Source organism: Indicator indicator, chromosome 32 (genome assembly GCF_027791375.1).
Source record: "Indicator indicator isolate 239-I01 chromosome 32, UM_Iind_1.1, whole genome shotgun sequence".
Taxonomy (NCBI): domain Eukaryota; kingdom Metazoa; phylum Chordata; class Aves; order Piciformes; family Indicatoridae; genus Indicator; species Indicator indicator.
The window spans coordinates 3,227,836-3,246,403 of NC_072041.1; the positions used below are offsets into that span (position 1 = coordinate 3,227,836).

The following is an 18,568-nucleotide window of genomic DNA, read 5'->3' on the forward strand; positions in this document are numbered from 1 at the left end:
GCCTAGGACTGAACAACCTCAGCCTAGGACTGAACTCCCTCTAAGCCTAGGACTGAACTCCCTCTCAGCCTAGGACTGAACTCCCTCTCAGCCTAGGACTGAACTCCTCTCAGCCTAGGACTGAACTCCTCTCAGCCTAGGACTGAACTCCTCTCAGCCTAGGACTGAACAACCTCAGCCTAGGACTGAACTCCCTCTCAGCCTAGGACTGAACTCCTCTCAGCCTAGGACTGAACAACCTCAGCCTAGGACTGAACAACCTCAGCCTAGGACTGAACAACCTCAGCCTAGGACTGAACTCCCTCTAAGCCTAGGACTGAACTCCTCTCAGCCTAGGACTGAACAACCTCAGCCTAGGACTGAACAACCTCAGCCTAGGACTGAACAACCTCAGCCTAGGACTGAACTCCCTCTCAGCCTAGGACTGAACTCCTCTCAGCCTAGGACTGAACACAGATGTGTCTCCCCTCAACTAGGAGCAAACCAACTCCTTGCCAGGATGATGCCAAGGGTAGAACACCCCTGAGCCCTTCCCCCAGCTGCAGAGGAAACCCCAAAGCAGACCCAAGGCAACACAGCCAACCAAGGAGCCTTCACCACTCCCCAGACTCTTCCTCATTCAGCAGATTCCTCTCCAAGCACCTCAAAGAAAGAAATCCATCAGGAAGCAAGGTAAGGGCAGAGCCTTCTGCTGCAGCATCCTAGCTTCCCCAGGCTCCTTCCCACTTGGCACCAGGGCCAGGAGGAGGAGAGGAGATCCCTGCTGTGCTGTCCCTCCCCTGCCGTGCCATGCCATGCCACCCTCTGCCTGCCACGTGGTGCCCAAGCCCACAGCCATCAGGTGCAGGCTGGCTGAGCCCAGCAAGCCTCCAGCTTGCAGGATTATATAACCTCAGCAGCTAATCCAAAATAAAAATAAAGAAAGAATTAAAAAAAAAAAAAAAAACCACCACACATCAGGAGGTTTATTTTTGGACCCTGGGCAGGGTGACAAGACAAAAATACAGCCCCTAGCAGGTCCAAGTTGTCTTTGAAGGCTTGCCAGGGTTATTTCCCCCCTCCCCCCACCCCCAGATACATCATGAAGAATTGGAGAGGGGAGGGGAGGAGAAAGAGGAAAAAAAAAAAAAAAAAGAAGGACCATGGTTATATTTAGACTTTTAATCAGTCACCACTGCTTCAAGAGGAGGCTGATGGAAATACCTCAGAAGGATGGGAGGAAGAAGGGAACAAACAAACAAAGAAACCAACCAACTCCCTCCCCTCCCCCCTAGAAAAAAAAGACCCCAACCCATGGACAAACACAGCCCTGGCAACGTGGTGGCATGGTGAGGATGCTGCTGAAGGGGGAGTTGTGTTGTTTTGAAATGAAATCTTGGTCCTCTTCCCACCCTCTTGCAATCCCACACCTCCCCTCTGCATCAGCTCTCCATGGTTACCCCAACTCCCAGACAGCTCCAGCTGCTGGCACCCCTCTGCCACCTGTGCCCAGTGTGATGGGCAGCAGGAAAGCACAGCTGGAGAAGCTAAGGAGGTCCTAGCCTGTGAGTAACCTCCTGGTTGCCCAACACCTAGCACCTGGCACAGGCAGGTTCTTGCTCAGCTGGATAGCAAAAAGGAAAGGCTGGGGTTGCACAAAAGGCCTTCAAGCATCACCAGAGCAAAGCCAGGCTGGATCAGCCAACCTGGGCTGGTGGGAGGTGTCCCTGCCAGTGCCAGTGCCAGGGAAGTTGGGACTAAATGATCTTCAAGGTCCCTTCCATCCCAAAGCATTCTGTGAACCTTCTCCCCCCCCCCCCCAGAGAACACAAAAGGTGACACCAAGGCACGAAGGTTGCCTGGGCTGGAAGCTGAGAACTCAACCTGCCAAAGGTGCTGGAAACCTGCACAGCAACTCCATCTCTGGGCAGGAGAGGGACCACGGCCTGGCACTGCACCTGGGGAGGTTGAGGTGGGAGACTGGGAACAGTTTCTTTGCTGCCAGAGTGGTGAGGGACTGGAACAGGCTGCCCAGGGAGGTAGTGGAGTCTCCATCCCTGGAGGTGTTCAAGAAATGTGTGGCCATGGCACTTGGGGACTTGGCTTGATGGCCACGGTGGTGTTAAGTCCATGGAAGAGATGATCTTAGAGGTCTTCTCCAACCAAACCAATTCTGTGATTCTATCTGGAGGGGCACCCTGAGACTGTCTGTGTTTGGCCTCTGCTTTTTCCCTTCTCCCAGCTCAGCAAGCAGTCCCCACAGCCATGCCCAAGAAGGGCAAGAGGCAACCACCCTCAGCAAGTACAGGCTGGGAACCACCCCCAGCAGCTCTGTGCCCAGCAAACCTCGAGCAGGTCCTTGCTCAGACCCAGGCTCCTCACCTGATAACACACTCAGGGCAGCTGCAGCAGGCACCAGCCCAGCTGGAACAGTCAGCTCAGCCTCTCCTCCCCCAGCACTGCTTCCCACACCAAGGAGCTGCAACAAGCCAGATAAAGTTCATCTCCTTGTCAGGAGAGGCTTCCCCAGCTCTAAGTTCTCATGAGGGAATGCTGCTGTGATTCACCCTGGGCAGGCAGCCTCCTGGGGGCCAGCAGCCATGGCTGGACCAGATGACCTTCTTCTCCTCTTTCTCCTCCTCCTCCTCTTCCTTGTTCCTCTCCTCCTCTTCCTCCTTCTCCCCCTCCTCCCCCTCCTCCTTGTCCCCCTCCTCCTCCTTCTTCTCCCCCTCCTCCTCCTTCTCCCCCTCCTTCTCCTCCTCCCTCTTCTCCCCCTCCTTCTCCCCCTCCTCCTCCTTCTTCTCCCCCTCCTTCTCCCCCTCCTCCTCCTCCTCCTCCTTCTCCTCCCCTCCTCTCCTCCTTCTCCCCCTCCTTCTCCTCCTCCTCCTTCTTCTCCTCCTCCTTCTGCCCCTCCTCCTCCTCCTTCTTCTCCCCCTCCTTCTCCCCCTCCTCCTCCTCCTTCTTCTCCCCCTCCTTCTCCCCCTCCTCCTCCTCCTTCTTCTCCCCCTCCTTCTCCCCCTCCTCCTCCTCCTTCTTCTCCCCCTCCTTCTCCCCCTCCTCCTCCCCCTCCTCCTCCTTCCTCTCCCCCCCTCCTTCCCCCCTCCTCCTCCTTCTTCTCCCCCTCCTTCTCCCCCTCCTCCTCCTCCTTCTCCCCCTCCTTCTCCTCCCCCTCCTTCTCCCCCTCCTCCTCCTCTCCCCCCCTCCTTCCCTCCTCTCCCCCTCCTTCTCCCCCTCCTCCTCCCTCTCCCCCTCCTTCTCCCTCCTCCTCCTCCTTCTCCCCCCTCCTCCTCTCCCCCCTCCTCCTCCTTCTCCTCCCCCTCCTCTCCCCCTCCTCCTCCTCCTCCCCCCTCCTCCCCCCTCCTCCTCTCCCCCCTCCTTCTCCCCTCCTCCTCCCCCTCCTTCTCCCCCTCCTTCTCCCCCTCCTCCTCCTCCTCCTCCCCCTCCTTCTCCCCCCTCCTTCCTCCCCCTCCTCCTCCCTCCCCTCCCCTCCTTCTCCCCCTCCTCCCCTCCTCCCCCTCCTCTCCCCCTCCTCCTCCTCCTCCTCCCCCTCCTTCTCCCCCTCCTCCTCCTCCCCCCCTCTCTCCTCCCCCTCCTCTCCCCCTCCTTCTCCCCCTCCTCCTCCCCCTCCTTCTCCCCCTCCTTCTCCCCCTCCTCCTCCTCCCCTCCCCCTCCTTCTCCCCCTCCTTCTCCCCCTCCTCCTCCTCCTCCTCCCCCTCCTTCTCCCCCTCCTCCCCCCCTCCTCCCCCTCCTTCTCCCCCTCCTCCCCTCCTCCTCCTCCCCCTCCTCTCCCCCTCCTCCTCCTCCCCCTCCTTCTCCCCCTCCTCCCCTCCTCCTCTCCTCCCCCTCCTTCTCCCCCTCCTTCTCCCCCTCCTCCCCTCCTCCTCCTCCCCCTCCTCCTCCCCCTCCTTCTCCCCCTCCTCCTCCTCCTTCTCCCCCCTCCTCCTCCTCCTTCTCCCCCCTCCTCCCCTCCTCCTCCTCCCCCTCCTTCTCCCCCTCCTCCCCCTCCTTCTCCCCCTCCCCTCCTCCTCCTTCTCCCCCTCCTTCTCCCCCTCCTCCCCTCCTCCCTCCCCCTCCTTCTCCCCCTCCTCCTCCTCCTCCTTCTCCCCCTCCCTCCTCCCCCTCCTCCCCTCCTCCTTCTCCCCCTCCTCTCTCCCCCTCCTCCTCCTCCTCCCTCCCCCTCCTCTCCCCCTCCTCCTCCTCCTCCCCCTCCTTCTCCTTCTCCCCCCTCCTCCTCCTCCTCCCTCCCCCTCCCTCTCCCCCTCCTCCTCCTCCTCTCCTCCCCCTCCTTCTCCCCCTCCCTCCCCCCTCCTTCTCCCCCTCCTCCTCCCCCTCCCTCTCCCCCCTCCTCCTCCCCCTCCTTCTCCCCCTCCTCCTCCCCCTCCCTTCTCCCCCTCCCTCCTCCCCCTCCTCCTCCCCCTCCTCCTCCTCCTCCCCCTCCTTCTCCCCCCTCCTCCTCCTTCCTCTCCCCCTCCTTCTCCCCCTCCCTCCTCCTCCTTCCTCTCCCCCTCCTTCCCCCCCTCCTCCTCCTCCTCCTTCTCCCCCTCCTTCTCCCCCTCCCTCCCCTCCTTCCTCCTCCCCCCTCCTTCTCCCCCTCCTCCTCCTCCCTCCTTCTCCCCCTCCCTCTCCCCCCTCCTCCCTCCCCTCCTTCTCCTCCCCCTCCTTCTCCCCCCTCCTCCTCCTCCTTCTCCCCCCTCCTCCTCTCCCCCTCCTCCTCCTCCTCCTCCTCCTTCTCCCCCTCCTCCTCCTCCTCCCCCTCCTCCTCCCCCTCCTCCCCTTCTCCTCCCCCCTCCTTCTCCCCCTCCCCTCCTCCTTCTCTCCCCCTCCTCCTCCCCCTCCCTCCTCCTTCTCCCTCCCCCTCCTCTCCCCCTCCCCCTCCTCCTTCCCTCCCCTCCTCTCCCCCTCCTCCTCCTTCTCCTCCCCCCTCCCTCTCCCCCCTCCCTCCTCCTCCTTCTCCCCCTCCTTCTCCCCCTCCTCCTCCTCCTTCTCCCCCTCCTTCCCTCCCCCTCCCCCCTCCTTCTCCCCCTCCTTCTCCCCCTCCTCCTCCCCTTCCTCCCCCTCCTTCTCCCCCTCCTCCCCCTCCTTCTCCCCCTCCTTCTCCCCCCCCTCCTCCTCCCCTCCTCTCCCCCTCCTTCTCCCCCTCCTCCTCCCTCTCTCCCCCTCCTTCTCCCCCCTCCTCCTCCCTTCCTCCCCCCTCCCTTCTCCCCCTCCTCCTCCTCCTCCTCCCCCTCCTTCTCCCCCTCCTCCTCCTCCTCCTTCTCCCCCCCTTCTCCCCTCTCCTCCCCCTCCTTCTCCCCCCTCCTCCTCCCCCTCCTTCTCCCCCTCCTCCTCCTCCTCTCCCCCCTCCTCCTCCTTCTTCCCCCCCTCCTCCTCCTCCTTCTCCCCCTCCTCCTCCTTCTTCTCCCCCTCCTTCTCCCCCTCCTCCTCCCCCTCCTCCTCCTTCTTCTCCCCCTCCTTCTCCCCCTCCTTCCTCCCCCCCTCCTCCCCCTCCTCCTCTTCTCCCCCTCCTCCTCCCCCTCCCCTCCTCCCCTCCTCCTTCTCCCCCTCCTCCTCCCCTTCTTCCCTCCCCCTCCTTCCTCCCCCTCCTCCTCCCCCTCCCTCCCTCCTTCTCCCCCCTCCTCCTCCTCCTTCTCCCCCTCCTCCTCCTCCTTCTCCTCCCCCTCCTCCTCCCTTCTCCCCCTCCTCCTCCTCCTCTCTCCCCCTCCCCCTCCTTCTCTCCCCCTCCCCCTCCCTTCTCCCCCTCCTCCTCCTCCTTCTCCCCCTCCTCCTCCTTCCTCTCCCCCCTCCTCCCCTCTCCCTCCCCCCCTCCTCCTCCTTCTTCCCCCCCTCCTCCTCCTTCTTCTCCCCCTCCTCCTCCTTCTCCCTCCTCCTCCTCCCTCCCCCTCCTCCTCCTCCTCCCCCCTCCTCCTCCTCCTTCCTCCCCCCCCTCCTCCTCCTTCTCCCCCTCCTCCTCCCTCCTTCTCACCCCCTCCTCCTCCTCTTCTCCCCCTCCCCTCCTCTCCTCCCCCTCCTCCTCCTCCTTCTCCCCCTCCTCCCTCCTTCTCTCCCCCTCCTCCTCCCTCTCTTCTCCCCCTCCTCCTCCTCTTCTCCCCCTCCTCCTCCTCTTCTCCCCCTCCTCCTCCTCCTTCTCCCCCCCCTCCTCCCTCTTCTCCCCCTCCTTCTCCTTCTTCCCCCCTCCTCTCCTTCTTCTCCCCCTCCTCCTCCTTCTTCTCCCCCCTCCTCTCTCCCCCTCCTCTCTCCCCCTCCCTCCTCCTTCTTCTCCCCCTCCTCTCCCCTCCTCCTCCTCCTTCTTCCCCCCCTCCTTCTCCCCCTCCTCCTCCTCCTTCTCCCCCTCCCTCTCCCTCCTTCCTTCTCCCCCTCCTTCTTCCCCCTCCTCCTCCCCCTCCTTCTCCTCCTTCTCCCCTCCCCCTCCTCTCTCCCCCTCCTCCCTCCTTCCTCCCCCTCCTTCTCCCCCTCCTCCTCCTCCTTCTTCCTCCCCCTCCTTCTCCCCCTCCTCCTCCTTCTTCTCCCCCCCTCCCTTCTCCCCCTCCTCCTCCTCCTCCTTCTCCCCCCTCCTTCTCCTCCTTCTCTCTCCCCCTCCTTCTCCCCCTCCTCCTCCCCCTCCTCCTCTCCCCCCTCCTCCTCCTTCTTCTCCCCCCTCCTCCTCCTTCTTCTCCCCCCTCCTCCTCCTTCTCCCTCCCCTCCTCCCTCCTCCCCCCTCCTCCTCCTCCTTCTTCTCCCCCTCCTTCTCCCCCCTCCTCCTCCTCCTCCTCTCCCCCTCCTCCTCCTCCTTCTCCCCCTCCTTCCCTCCTTCTTCTCCCCCTCCTCTCCCCCCTCCTCCTCCCCCTCCTTCTCCCCCTCCTCCTCCTTCTTCCTCCCCCTCCTTCTCCCCCCTCCCTCCTCCTCCTTCTTCTCCCCCTCCTTCTCCCCCTCCTCCTCCTTCTTCTCCCCCTCCTTCTCCCCCTCCTCCTCCTCCTTCTTCTCCCCCTCCTTCTCCCCCTCCTCCTCCTCCTCCTTCTCCCCCTCCTTCTCCTCCTTCTTCTCCCCCTCCTTCTCCCCCTCCTCCTCCTCCTCCTCCTCTTCTCCCCCTCCTCCTCCTCCTCCTTCTTCTCCCCCTCCTTCCTCCCCCTCCTCCTCCCCCTCCTTCTCCCCCTCCTCCTCCTTCTTCTCCCCCTCCTCCTCCTTCTTCTCCCCCTCCTCTCCTCCCCCTCCTCCTCCTCTCTTCTCCCCCCTCCTTCTCCCCCCTCCTCCTCCTTCTTCTCCCCCTCCTTCTCCCCCTCCTTCTCCCCCTCCTCCTCCTTCTTCTCCCCCTCCTTCTCCCCCTCCTTCTCCCCCTCCTCCTCCTCCTTCTTCTCCCCCTCCTTCTCCTCCTCCTCCTCCTTCTTCTCCCCCTCCTTCTCCTCCTCTCTCTCTCCCCTCCTTCTCCCCCTCCTCCTCCCCCTCCTTCTCCTTCTTCTCCCCCTCCTCCTCCTTCTTCTCCCCCTCCTCCTCCTTCTTCTCCCCCTCCTCCTCCTTCTTCTCCCCCTCCTCCTCCTTCTTCTCCCCCTCCTCCTCCTTCTTCTCCCCCTCCTCCTCCTTCTTCTCCCCCTCCTCCTCCTTCTTCTCCCCCTCCTCCTCCTTCTTCTCCCTCCTCCTCCTCCTTCTTCTCCCCCTCCTCCTCCTTCTTCTCCCCCTCCTCCTCCTTCTTCTCCCCCTCCTCCTCCTCCTTCTCCCCCTCCTCCTCCTTCTTCTCCCCCTCCTCCTCCTCCTTCTCCCCCTCCTCCTCCTTCTTCTCCCCCTCCTTCTCCTTCTTCTCCCCCTCCTCCTCCTTCTTCTCCCCCTCCTTCTTCTCCCCTCCTTCTCCCCCTCCTCCTCCTCCTCCTTCTCCCCCTCCTCCTCCTCCTCCTTCTCCCCCTCCTTCTCCCCCTCCTTCTCCCCCTCCTCCTCCTCCTGCTCCTCCATGCACTTGTTAGTTCACCTGCTCACTGCCCCCTCTGACAGGGGCAGACCAGAGCTCATCTGTCTCCCAGGATCATAGAATCAGAGAATTGTCAGGGCTGGAAGGGACCTCAAGGCTCAGCCAGTCCCAACCCCCCTGCCACGGGCAGGCACTCCTCACACTACAGCAGGTTGCTCACAGCCACATCCAGCCTGGCCTGGATGGGTCCATGGAGGCCATGCAGCCTGTTCTGAGGGGCCAGAAAGAGCAGAGAAGGAGCTGGGGCTGCAGTGTGCAGACACTGAGAGCATCCCAACACCACCACCAACCATCAGAGCCTTTCCCAGAAGAGGCAGCAGATGAGACTCCTCTGTTTCTCCAGACCATGTGAAACTGCCTGGGACTTGATGCAGAAAACCTCCTCCCACACAGAGAAGAGCTGCAAGGTGCAGCCCTTGGGTCCTCCTCAGCACTAAAAGCACAAAAAGCCCAAAGCTCCCAAACTCATGCACTTGAGAGATGCTTTCCCTGCAGCTGGATCACAGCAACATCCTTCCCCCATGGCACCTGCCTGGCACACCTGTGACAGCCACAGCACCTGCCCAGGAGAGGAGGAGCAGCTCAGAAAGCCCAGGAGGAGATGCTGGAGCACACATCTCTCCCAGGCATGTCCCTCAGCAAGCAGGCAGAGCTATGTGGAGAGCACCCTGGATACACCCAGCAGCAGGAGCTATTTGCAGACCAAAACCCCAAACCCCTGTGCAGGAAGCACACAGTTCCTGATTTCCAGCTTGGGTTAATGTGAAGAATTTCCTTCTTCCCTTCAGACTCATGCAGGAAGCCTGCAAACAGCCCAGCCCCAGAATCTGATCAGGCTCCATCCTACACAGGCTTCCTGGAACAAGCAATTGGGCTGCAGGAGTCACCTTCCAGCCCTCCCCACCACTCACATCAGGAGGCAGCAAGCGCAGCCCTGCCCAAGCCACTGCTTTTTGGTCAAGGCAGTGGGAAAAAAAAAAAAAAAAAAAAAAAAAGCACCAGAACAAACCCATAGCTGCTGCAGAAAAAGGGTAGTCAGTGCTTGAGGAACTGCAGCCCCTCAGGGGGAGGCTTCTCCTCTACACACATCCATAGGATCACACAGAATCACAGAATTGTTTTGGCTGGAAAAGACCTCTAAGATCATCCAGTCCAACCATCACCCCAACACCACCATGGCCATTAAACCATGGCCACAGGTTCCAGAGTCACCTGCTTGGAAAAGACTTGAAGATCATCAAGTCCAACCATAAGCTAACATCTCCCTGTCCACAGCTCTTAGAGGGTAGAATCCTAGGATGGTTTGGGTTGGAAAAGAGCTCTAAGACCATCAAGTCCTGGGAAAGAGCTCTAAGATCATCAAGTCCTAGGAAAGAGCTCTAAGATCATCAAATCCTGGGAAAGAGCTCTAAGATCATCAAGTCCTGGGAAAGAGCTCTAAGATCATCAAGTCCTAGGAAAGAGCTCTAAGATCATCAAGTCCTGGGAAAGAGCTCTAAGATCATCAAGTCCTGGGAAAGAGCTCTAAGATCATCAAATCCTGGGAAAGAGCTCTAAGATCATCAAGTCCTAGGAAAGAGCTCTAAGATCATCAAATCCTGGGAAAGAGCTCTAAGATCATCAAGTCCTGGGAAAGAGCTCTAAGATCATCAAGTCCTAGAAAGAGCTCTAAGATCATCAAGTCCTAGGAAAGAGCTCTAAGACCATCAAGTCCTAGGAAAGAGCTCTAAGACCATCAAGTCCTGGGAAAGAGCTCTAAGACCATCAAGTCCTAGGAAAGAGCTCTAAGACCATCAAGTCCTGGAAAAGAGCTCTAAGATCATCAAGTCCTGGGAAAGAGCTCTAAGATCATCAAGTCCTGGGAAAGAGCTCTAAGATCATCAAGTCCTGGAAAAGAGCTCTAAGATCATCAAGTCCTAGAAAGGAGCTCTAAGATCATCAAGTCCTAGGAAAGAGCTCTAAGATCATCAAGTCCTAGGAAAGAGCTCTAAGATCATCAAGTCCTGGAAAAGAGCTCTAAGATCATCAAGTCCTAGAAAGAGCTCTAAGATCATCAAGTCCTGGGAAAGAGCTCTAAGATCATCAAGTCCTAGGAAAGAGCTCTAAGATCATCAAGTCCTAGGAAAGAGCTCTAAGATCATCAAGTCCTGGGAAAGAGCTCTAAGATCATCAAGTCCTAGAAAGGAGCTCTAAGACCATCAAGTCCTAGAAAGGAGCTCTAAGATCATCAAGTCCTGGGAAAGAGCTCTAAGATCATCAAATCCTGGGAAAGAGCTCTAAGATCATCAAGTCCTAGGAAAGAGCTCTAAGACCATCAAGTCCTAGGAAAGAGCTCTAAGATCATCAAGTCCTGGGAAAGAGCTCTAAGATCATCAAATCCTGGGAAAGAGCTCTAAGATCATCAAGTCCTGGAAAGAGCTCTAAGATCATCAAGTCCTGGAAAGAGCTCTAAGATCATCAAGTCCTGGGAAAGAGCTCTAAGATCATCAAGTCCTGGGAAAGAGCTCTAAGATCATCAAGTCCTAGGAAAGAGCTCTAAGACCATCAAGTCCTAGGAAAGAGCTCTAAGACCATCAAGTCCTAGGAAAGAGCTCTAAGACCATCAAGTCCTGGGAAAGAGCTCTAAGATCATCAAGTCCTGGAAAGAGCTCTAAGACCATCAAGTCCTGGAAAGAGCTCTAAGATCATCAAGTCCTGGGAAAGAGCTCTAAGATCATCAAGTCCTGGGAAAGAGCTCTAAGATCATCAAGTCCTAGGAAAGAGCTCTAAGATCATCAAGTCCTGGGAAAGAGCTCTAAGATCATCAAGTCCTGGGAAAGAGCTCTAAGACCATCAAGTCCTGGGAAAGAGCTCTAAGACCATCAAGTCCTGGGAAAGAGCTCTAAGATCATCAAGTCCTAGGAAAGAGCTCTAAGATCATCAAGTCCTGGGAAAGAGCTCTAAGATCATCAAGTCCTGGGAAAGAGCTCTAAGATCATCAAGTCCTGGGAAAGAGCTCTAAGATCATCAAGTCCTAGAAAGGAGCTCTAAGATCATCAAGTCCTGGGAAAGAGCTCTAAGATCAAGTCCTAGGAAAGAGCTCTAAGATCATCAAGTCCTAGGAAAGAGCTCTAAGATCATCAAGTCCTAGGAAAGAGCTCTAAGATCATCAAGTCCTGGGAAAGAGCTCTAAGATCAAGTCCTAGGAAAGAGCTCTAAGATCATCAAGTCCTAGGAAAGAGCTCTAAGATCATCAAGTCCTGGGAAAGAGCTCTAAGACCATCAAGTCCTAGGAAAGAGCTCTAAGATCATCAAGTCCTAGAAAGGAGCTCTAAGATCACCAAGTCCTAGGAAAGAGCTCTAAGATCATCAAGTCCTGGGAAAGAGCTCTAAGATCATCAAGTCCTAGGAAAGAGCTCTAAGATCATCAAGTCCTAGAAAGGAGCTCTAAGATCATCAAGTCCTGGGAAAGAGCTCTAAGATCATCAAGTCCTGGGAAAGAGCTCTAAGACCATCAAGTCCTAGGAAAGAGCTCTAAGACCATCAAGTCCTGGGAAAGAGCTCTAAGATCATCAAGTCCTGGGAAAGAGCTCTAAGATCAAGTCCTAGAAAGGAGCTCTAAGATCAAGTCCAGCCATCATCCTTACACAGCACTTCATCCAAACACCTTTTAAACACCTCCAGGGCTGGGGACTCCACCACCTCCCTGGGCAGCCTCTTCCAATCCCTGACCACTTGTGCAGCCAGGAAATTTTTCCTAACCTCCAAGCTAACCCTCCCCTCCCAGAGGGTATGGACCTGCTTTTAGCTTGGAAATTCTTATAGGCTTGGTGGATCCCTCAGGACCAGGATGGAACCCCACATTTCCTCTGAGGAATGAGTTGGCAGAGGGAATCTCAAAGGGTATCAAGGCTGCCATGGTGAGCACCACAAAGATACCATGGAGGCAGGTGATGGACAGATGCTAGGTACTAAATCAGTGACCCAGATGGGGACAGAATTGCTCTCAGCTCCTGGCTGCCCTCCCTCACAGGGCCCAGGCTGCTGGTTTGCTCATGGAGGGATATGGAAGCCCTCTGGCTAAACCAGAGCCCTTCAGCTGGAGCAGTAAGTCCAAGCCCCAACACCAGGACACAAACTTTCCCCCCAGCTGCCTCCAAAGGTGTCAGTGAGGAGAGATCCAGCCTGCAGTGGTCACCATGGAAACCCAGCCCTGGGAAAAGCTCCCAAGACAGCAGGGTTTGCCTTGCTGAGCAGAGGGAAACACCTTTTGCACATCAGGAAGCATCTCCTGCACCCCCAGAGCCACCTTCTGCACCCCCAGAGCCACCTTCTGCACCCCCAGAGCCACCTCCTGCACTCCCAGAGCCACCTTCTGCACCCCCAGAGCCACCTTCTGCACCCCCAGAGCCACCTCCTGCACTCCCAGAGCCACCTCCTGCACTCCCAGAGCCATCTCCTGCACTCCCAGAGCCATCTTCTCCAGGCCCAGGGCCACCTCCTGCACCCCCAGAGCCACCTTCTCCATGCCCACAGCCACCTCCTGCACACCCACAGCCACTCAGGTGCTGGGGGAGCAGCTCAGGCCCTGGGGGGAGCAGCTCAGGCCCTGGGGGGCGCAGCTCAGGCCCTGGGGACATGGGAAGAAGCCTTCCCCATGTAGCCACACGTCTCCATGCCAAGCAGGACCTGCACCCAGAAGACACCTGGAAGAGTCCAGCTGGCTCCTGCTGCTCCCCTGGCAGAGCTCCACTGGAGCACAAAGCCCCAATTCATTCACTCAGTCAGTCAGGTGCCTTGGAGGCTCCTGAGAAGAATCATCTCCTAGAAACCCAATTAACTGAAGCCCTGCTTGGAAGCAGCAGCAAGCAGCTCCAGCACCACCCAGCCACAAAGGAAGCTGGCCCTCAAATAGAGCTTTGGCAGCTGGAGCTGGAGGTCTGGGCTGGCTTCTTCCTCAGGGAGCTCTGCCTTACCCTGCTGCTGCTGCTGCAGACGGTGAGGAATTCTCCTTGGCAGCCTGCAAAAGAGATCCAGCTGCAGCTGAGGAATGAGTTCCAGGGCCCAGAGAGCTTCATTTGTCTTGTGAGCATAAGGAGAGCAGCTCAATCTGCCTGGGGGGGAAACCAGAGGGTACTGGAAAAACAACCAAAAAAAAAAAAAAAATCACCCAGGGTTTGATCCAAGAACCTCTCCACAGCTCCTTCCAGCCTTGGGGTGGTTGAAACTGCAGAAGGGGAGACCTAGGTTGGACACTGGGAAGATCTTTACTATGAGGGTGGTGATACACTGGAAGGGGTTGCCCAGAGAAGTTGTGGATGCTTGATCCCTGGAAGGGTTTAAGACCAGGCTGGATGAGGTCTTGAGCAAGCTGGGCTGGTGGGAGGTGTCCCTGCCCATGGCAGAGGGGTTGCAACTGGATGATCTTGAAGGTCTCTTCCAACCCAAACCATTCCAGGATTGACCACCCTGTTCCCTCACTAAAATGAGGAGTGATCAGTGTACTCCTGCAGTAAGGAGCTTGCCCTGTCTGGAAATAAACAGCAGGTTGGGGGCTTGGAATTGAATCAAAGACTCAAAGAATCACAGATCTGCTTCTGTTGGAAACTACCTCCCAGCTCATCCAGTCCAACCATCAACCCAACACCATGCCCACTAAACCCTGGCACCAAGTTCCTTGAACCCCTCCAGGGATGGAGACTCCACCACCTCCCTGGGCAGCCTGTTCCAATCCCTGACCACTCCTGCAGCAAAGAAATTGTTCCTAATCTCCAACCTAAACCTCCCCTGGTGCAACTTGAGGCCATTTCCTCTCATTCCATCACCTGATCCTAGCTGCTGCCAAGGTTCCCATCCTCATTTACCATAGGAAAGCTTAGTGCCAAAGCACATCTGCTCCTTCCTCTGCATTCCCATCTCTCTCCTCCCCACCTGGCCAGGCAGGGAGTGCACAGGCAGTCACAGCAGGCACAAATGTCTTTGAGCTCTGATCCTTCCATGCTGCTGCACGCCCAAAGAGAGCTTCATGCAGCCTGGCCAGAGAGAGAGAGACCCAGGAGAAGCCTGAGCTGGGGTTCAGGTGCAGCAAGAGCAAAGGAGGGAAGCAGAAGGCAGCTTGCTGGGAAGGTCTGGTGATGAGTGTGAGGCAACACAAATGAAACCAGGGGGTGAATTCGAGCTGTGGCCTGTGGCCAGAGGGTCCCAGATCACTTCAGGTTGGAAGGGACCCTCCAAGGGCATCCTGTCCAGCCCCCCTGCAGGCAGCAGGGACACCTCCAACTACAGCAGGCTGCCCAGGGCCACAGCAAGGCTCCAGGAATAGGACCTCAACCTGTTCCAGTGTTTCATTGTGCAAAACTTCCTCCTGATGTCCAAACCTACCTCTGCCCTGCTCCAGTTGCAAACCATTCTCATGCTGGAGCTGAGCACAAGCCAGCTCCAGAGCCAAGTGCTGCAGTCCTGCATGGAGAGATGGGAACCAGCAGCTCACAATAAAGCAGCTCACAGGGGACCTTTCTGAGCTTGCCACAGCAGCTGTGGGCTTGAGCATGCTCCTGCCAACAAGATCCACACTCACCCTGCTTCCAGCCACCCTTGCCTTAAGCTCTGCCCGTGGTGTGGTGTGGATGAATACCCGAGATGCCAAAAGACTGACCTGGTTTTGCTTCCTGGACCAGAAATCACCACCTCCCCACCACCACCCAAGCTGCCAAAGTAAGCAAGCTCTTGCAGATCCTCCAGGTTAATGTTTACATTTGGATTGAGGGCAGGAAGTGTTGTGTTTGCTTGCTGGGAAAGGGAGGGGGAAGGCTGGGACCGCAGGGGAACTGCTGTTCTGTTTCCTGAACTGCAGCTGATGCTCAGGGCTGGAGAGCAGGCAAGGCTCTGGGATACACCTGGGGCTAGTTGGTGCCTCAGGTGCACTGCAGTGTGCCCTGCCCAAGCATGGTAAAGCAGCTGAAGACAGACATTGAGGGGCTGGAGCAGGTCCAGAGCAGGACAGTGAAGCTGGGGAAGAGTCTGGAGAACAGAGCTGGGGAGGAGCAGCTAGGGGAGCTGGGGGTGTGCAGCCTGGAGAAGAGGAGGATGAGGAAGACCTCATTGCTCTCTACAGCTCCCTGAGAGGAGGCTGGAGCCAGGTGGGGGTTGGGCTCTTTTCACATGCAACAAGTGATAGGACAAGAGGAAATGAGCTCAGGTTGTGCCAGGGGAGGCTCAGGTTGGAGGTTAGGAACAATTCCTTTCCTGCAAGAGTGGTCAGGGATTGGAAGGGGCTGCCCAGGGAGGTGGTGGAGTCCCCAGCCCTGGAGGGGTTCAAGAAGCCTGTGTCCATGGCACTGTGGGACATGGTTGAGTGGCCATGGTGGTGTTGGGTTGATGGTTGGACTGGATGACCTTAGAGGCCTGTTCCCACCACCCAAACCATTCTGTGGTTTATGATCTCTCCATCCTGCTCCGAGTGCAATGAGGTGAGCACCCAAAGTGGGGTTGGCACAGTCACAGCTGCTGGCTAATGGTCCTGGAGCCAAGAGCAGGTTCTCCACTAGCATGGCTTTGGAGCCAGGAAGGAAAGAAGAGAACTGTCTGCTCCTTCCCAGGACCTGCTCAACCAGCAATGCTCCAACCACCAGAGCCACAAAGAGCAATTCCTGCAGAACTGGGACAACCTTAGCAGAAACAAACAGGCTCCAGAAGCTGGCATTTACTCATTTCCTCCTCTCCCAGCCACAGCATCCCAGGAAATGCGGCTGTAAAGAAAATAAGCCTGCCCTGGAGACAAGGGCAATGCACGAGGCAACTGCCAGCTCCCAAGTGCTCCAGACATCCTGCAGCTCCTTTCTAGGAAAGGAAACAGGAGTTTGGGATCTGCAAGCCATGGGTCAGGGGAGGTTTATATCCTCCAAGGTCTCTTTGTTACAGCAAAAAGCCTCTAAGGGCCCCAAGCAGACAGAAACACCAAAGCAGAGGAGGAGCAGTGGTTGCTCAGCCTCCCAGGTTCCAGAATATCCATGATTTAGCCTGGAATCAGCCTTGAGTTGGAAGGGATCTTAAAGATCATCCAGCTCCAACCCCTCTGCCATGGGCAGGGACATCTCCCACCAGCCCAGGTTGCTCAAAGCCTCCACAGCACAGCAAGGTCACCAGGAGACCTTCCCAAGCAAGTCAGACACCCAGAGAGGTTTGTTCCACCTCCCATCTGCCTGCCTTGAAGAGAATAAGCACCCAGGGCATGGAGACTCCAAAGCTGGGGGACAGTCCCCAGTCACTCTTGTAGCCACACCAGCTCCCAAGACTTCAGCTGGGGGCAGCCCTGCAGCAGCCCTCTTGGTCCTGGAAGCAAGAAGCCACCACCTGGCTTGGGATGGAGCTACTGAGGAATCACTTCCCCACAAATCAGATCCCCCTGCTTTGCACCCCCTCCTTACACAGAATCACACAGAATCAACCAGGTTGGAAGAGACCTCCAGGATCATCAAGTCCAACCCTATCTAATCAACTAGCCCATGGCACCAAGTGCCTCATCCAGTCTCCCTGGAACACTGACCCCACCACCTCCCTCATTCCCAGCCCATTCCAGAGAGCAATCTCTCTTCTTTCTAAGATCAAGCCTAAACTTCCCCCTGCACAGCTTGAGACTGTGTCCTCTTGTTGGGTTGCTTTCAATGCAACAGGCCAGCTGCACCTTGGCTCACACCAACAGCCTCTGTAGGGCATCCTGGAAGGCTCTCAACACCACAATACCTTTCAACCAAGGGTTTCCCTACAAGCCTGAGTGACCTGCAAGAAAGGGTGGAGGTATGAACCTGTCAGGAGACAAGGATCCACTATTTAGTACTTCAGTTGGGCCTTGCAGTGACTTTTCCTCATTAGGGACCACCTTGAGCCTCTCAACACTCCACCAGCACGGAGCATGAGCTCAGCAGATCCACCTGGCCAGAACCAGGCTATGCTTTGAGCCAGGGGGAGAACAGCATCAACCAGGGTTCAGACAGGAGAGAAGGATGCCCTACAGATCTGGTTGGCCCCCTACACATTGCTAGGCAAGAGAAGAAAGGTTGGGGCCAAGCAGTTTCACCACAACATGAGAAGAAAAAAGGACCTGAGCAGGGTCACAGAACCTGCAACTCCAGCACTCCAGTGCCTAGGTGGAAAGGGTGAGGGCAACAGATGCTGGGAGCAATCAACCCCCAGCAGCAAATCCAGCCCACATGGCCCTGACCCCTCCTCAGCAGCACCACCAGGAGCCAGCCAGGTCTCTCAGGACTCCTGCAAGGGCTGAGCTGGCAGCAGCACCACAACCATTTTGCTGTCTCTAGCAGTCTGCTGCCTTGGGCAGCTGCCCGAGAAGGTAGAGCCAGCAAGGTATGGGCAGCACAGACAAATATTGACTTGCCTGTGGGCAGAGAGAGCACTACCAGGGCTGAGAATGAAAGCCAAGGGCCCCAAGTGCCAGCCCTCTGCCTTTTTAACTCCATCACCCATCACAGCAAGGAGGTTTCGTAACTGGCGGTGGCACCGCCCAGAGGAGCACTGCCTCTTCCTCAACTTCTTCTGCATGCTTTGAACCCAGACACAAAACACAGCTCAGCACTTGGGGCAGGAGAGGACAGCCAGAGGATGGCCAAAAAAAAAACCCCACACCAAAAAAAAACAAAGAGAGAGAGAGGACCCCCCCAAACCACCATAAACCAACCCTTTTTGGCTGCAGGAACGTCCGTGAGGAGAAGAGGAGGGAGTCAGGACACGTTCAGGAGATGGTCGTGCAAACCCCACTCATGACCTGCCCGTGTTGGGTCCTGTACCAGCACCAAACAAGCACTCCCTGTCCTGTAACCGATCCCATTGCTCAGCCTGAAGTGCCTGTCAGCTGGATGGCTGCTCCCCAGCCACCACCCTCTGCAGGGCTTTTCAACACACACTTCACTTCCACCACCACCACCCCCCAACGCCTTTTGGGGGTCACCTTAAGGCTGTCCCCTGTGAAAAGACCAAAGAGACTTGCAGAAGCCCCAAACCAGCTCTTAAGAACCCCCTCTGCGTGCAGACCAGCACTCCAAGCAGGCCAACCAGCACCAAAAGGGAGCAGCCACTGGGTTTCTATTTACCCCTTTGGAAGCCACAGCAGAGGAGAAGGAATTTGGGGATGATGTCCCCTAAGTCACACAAGCTCCTGCCACCACCCAGGAAGACACCAGAGCCTTGAAACAGCATCTTTGGGACGATCTGGGGGTGGCACCGACATCGCACCAGATGCACCCAGGTCTCTCTCCTTCCAGCTCGCAGCCCACAAAGACGTTTCAGGCAAGTTTTAGTGCTCGCTCCCCTTTTGGCGTCCCCTCTCCAGCATCTCCAGCAGCCCCTGCCTGAGAAGATGCTTGAAGGCAGCAAGGCTCCTCCTGCCGATGGGACGGGGGGCGACCCGAAACAGGCATCGGGGCAGGGGCAGCACAGCCCCCGAGCCCTGCACACCTACGAGAGAAGGTCCCGGGGGAAGCTCCGAGCGCAAGCCGGTACCCGGTACGGGCGGTTCGGCTGGGCTGGGCTGGGCTGGGCTCGCCTCGGGCTCCGCTCCCGCTCGCTTTAGGCTCGGCTCGGCTCGGTTCAGGCTCTGCTGTGCTGGGCTCAGGTTCGGCTCTCGGCCCTTACCTGCGGGAGGTCATGGCTCCGCCGAGCTCC

The 18,568-nt window shown here is 57.5% G+C and overlaps 1 protein-coding gene across 1 annotated transcript in view; it reads right to left on the bottom strand.

Moving 5' to 3' along the window:
* LOC128977545 (tyrosine-protein phosphatase non-receptor type 11-like) overlaps window positions 1–18,568 on the bottom strand; it is a 65,391-nt gene extending 46,823 nt beyond the window's left edge. Inside the window, exon 1 of the mRNA XM_054395110.1 lies at window positions 18,539–18,568. Coding sequence (XP_054251085.1) covers window positions 18,539–18,552 — 14 coding nt within the window. The 5' untranslated portion in view covers window positions 18,553–18,568. The remainder of the gene's footprint in view (window positions 1–18,538) is intronic.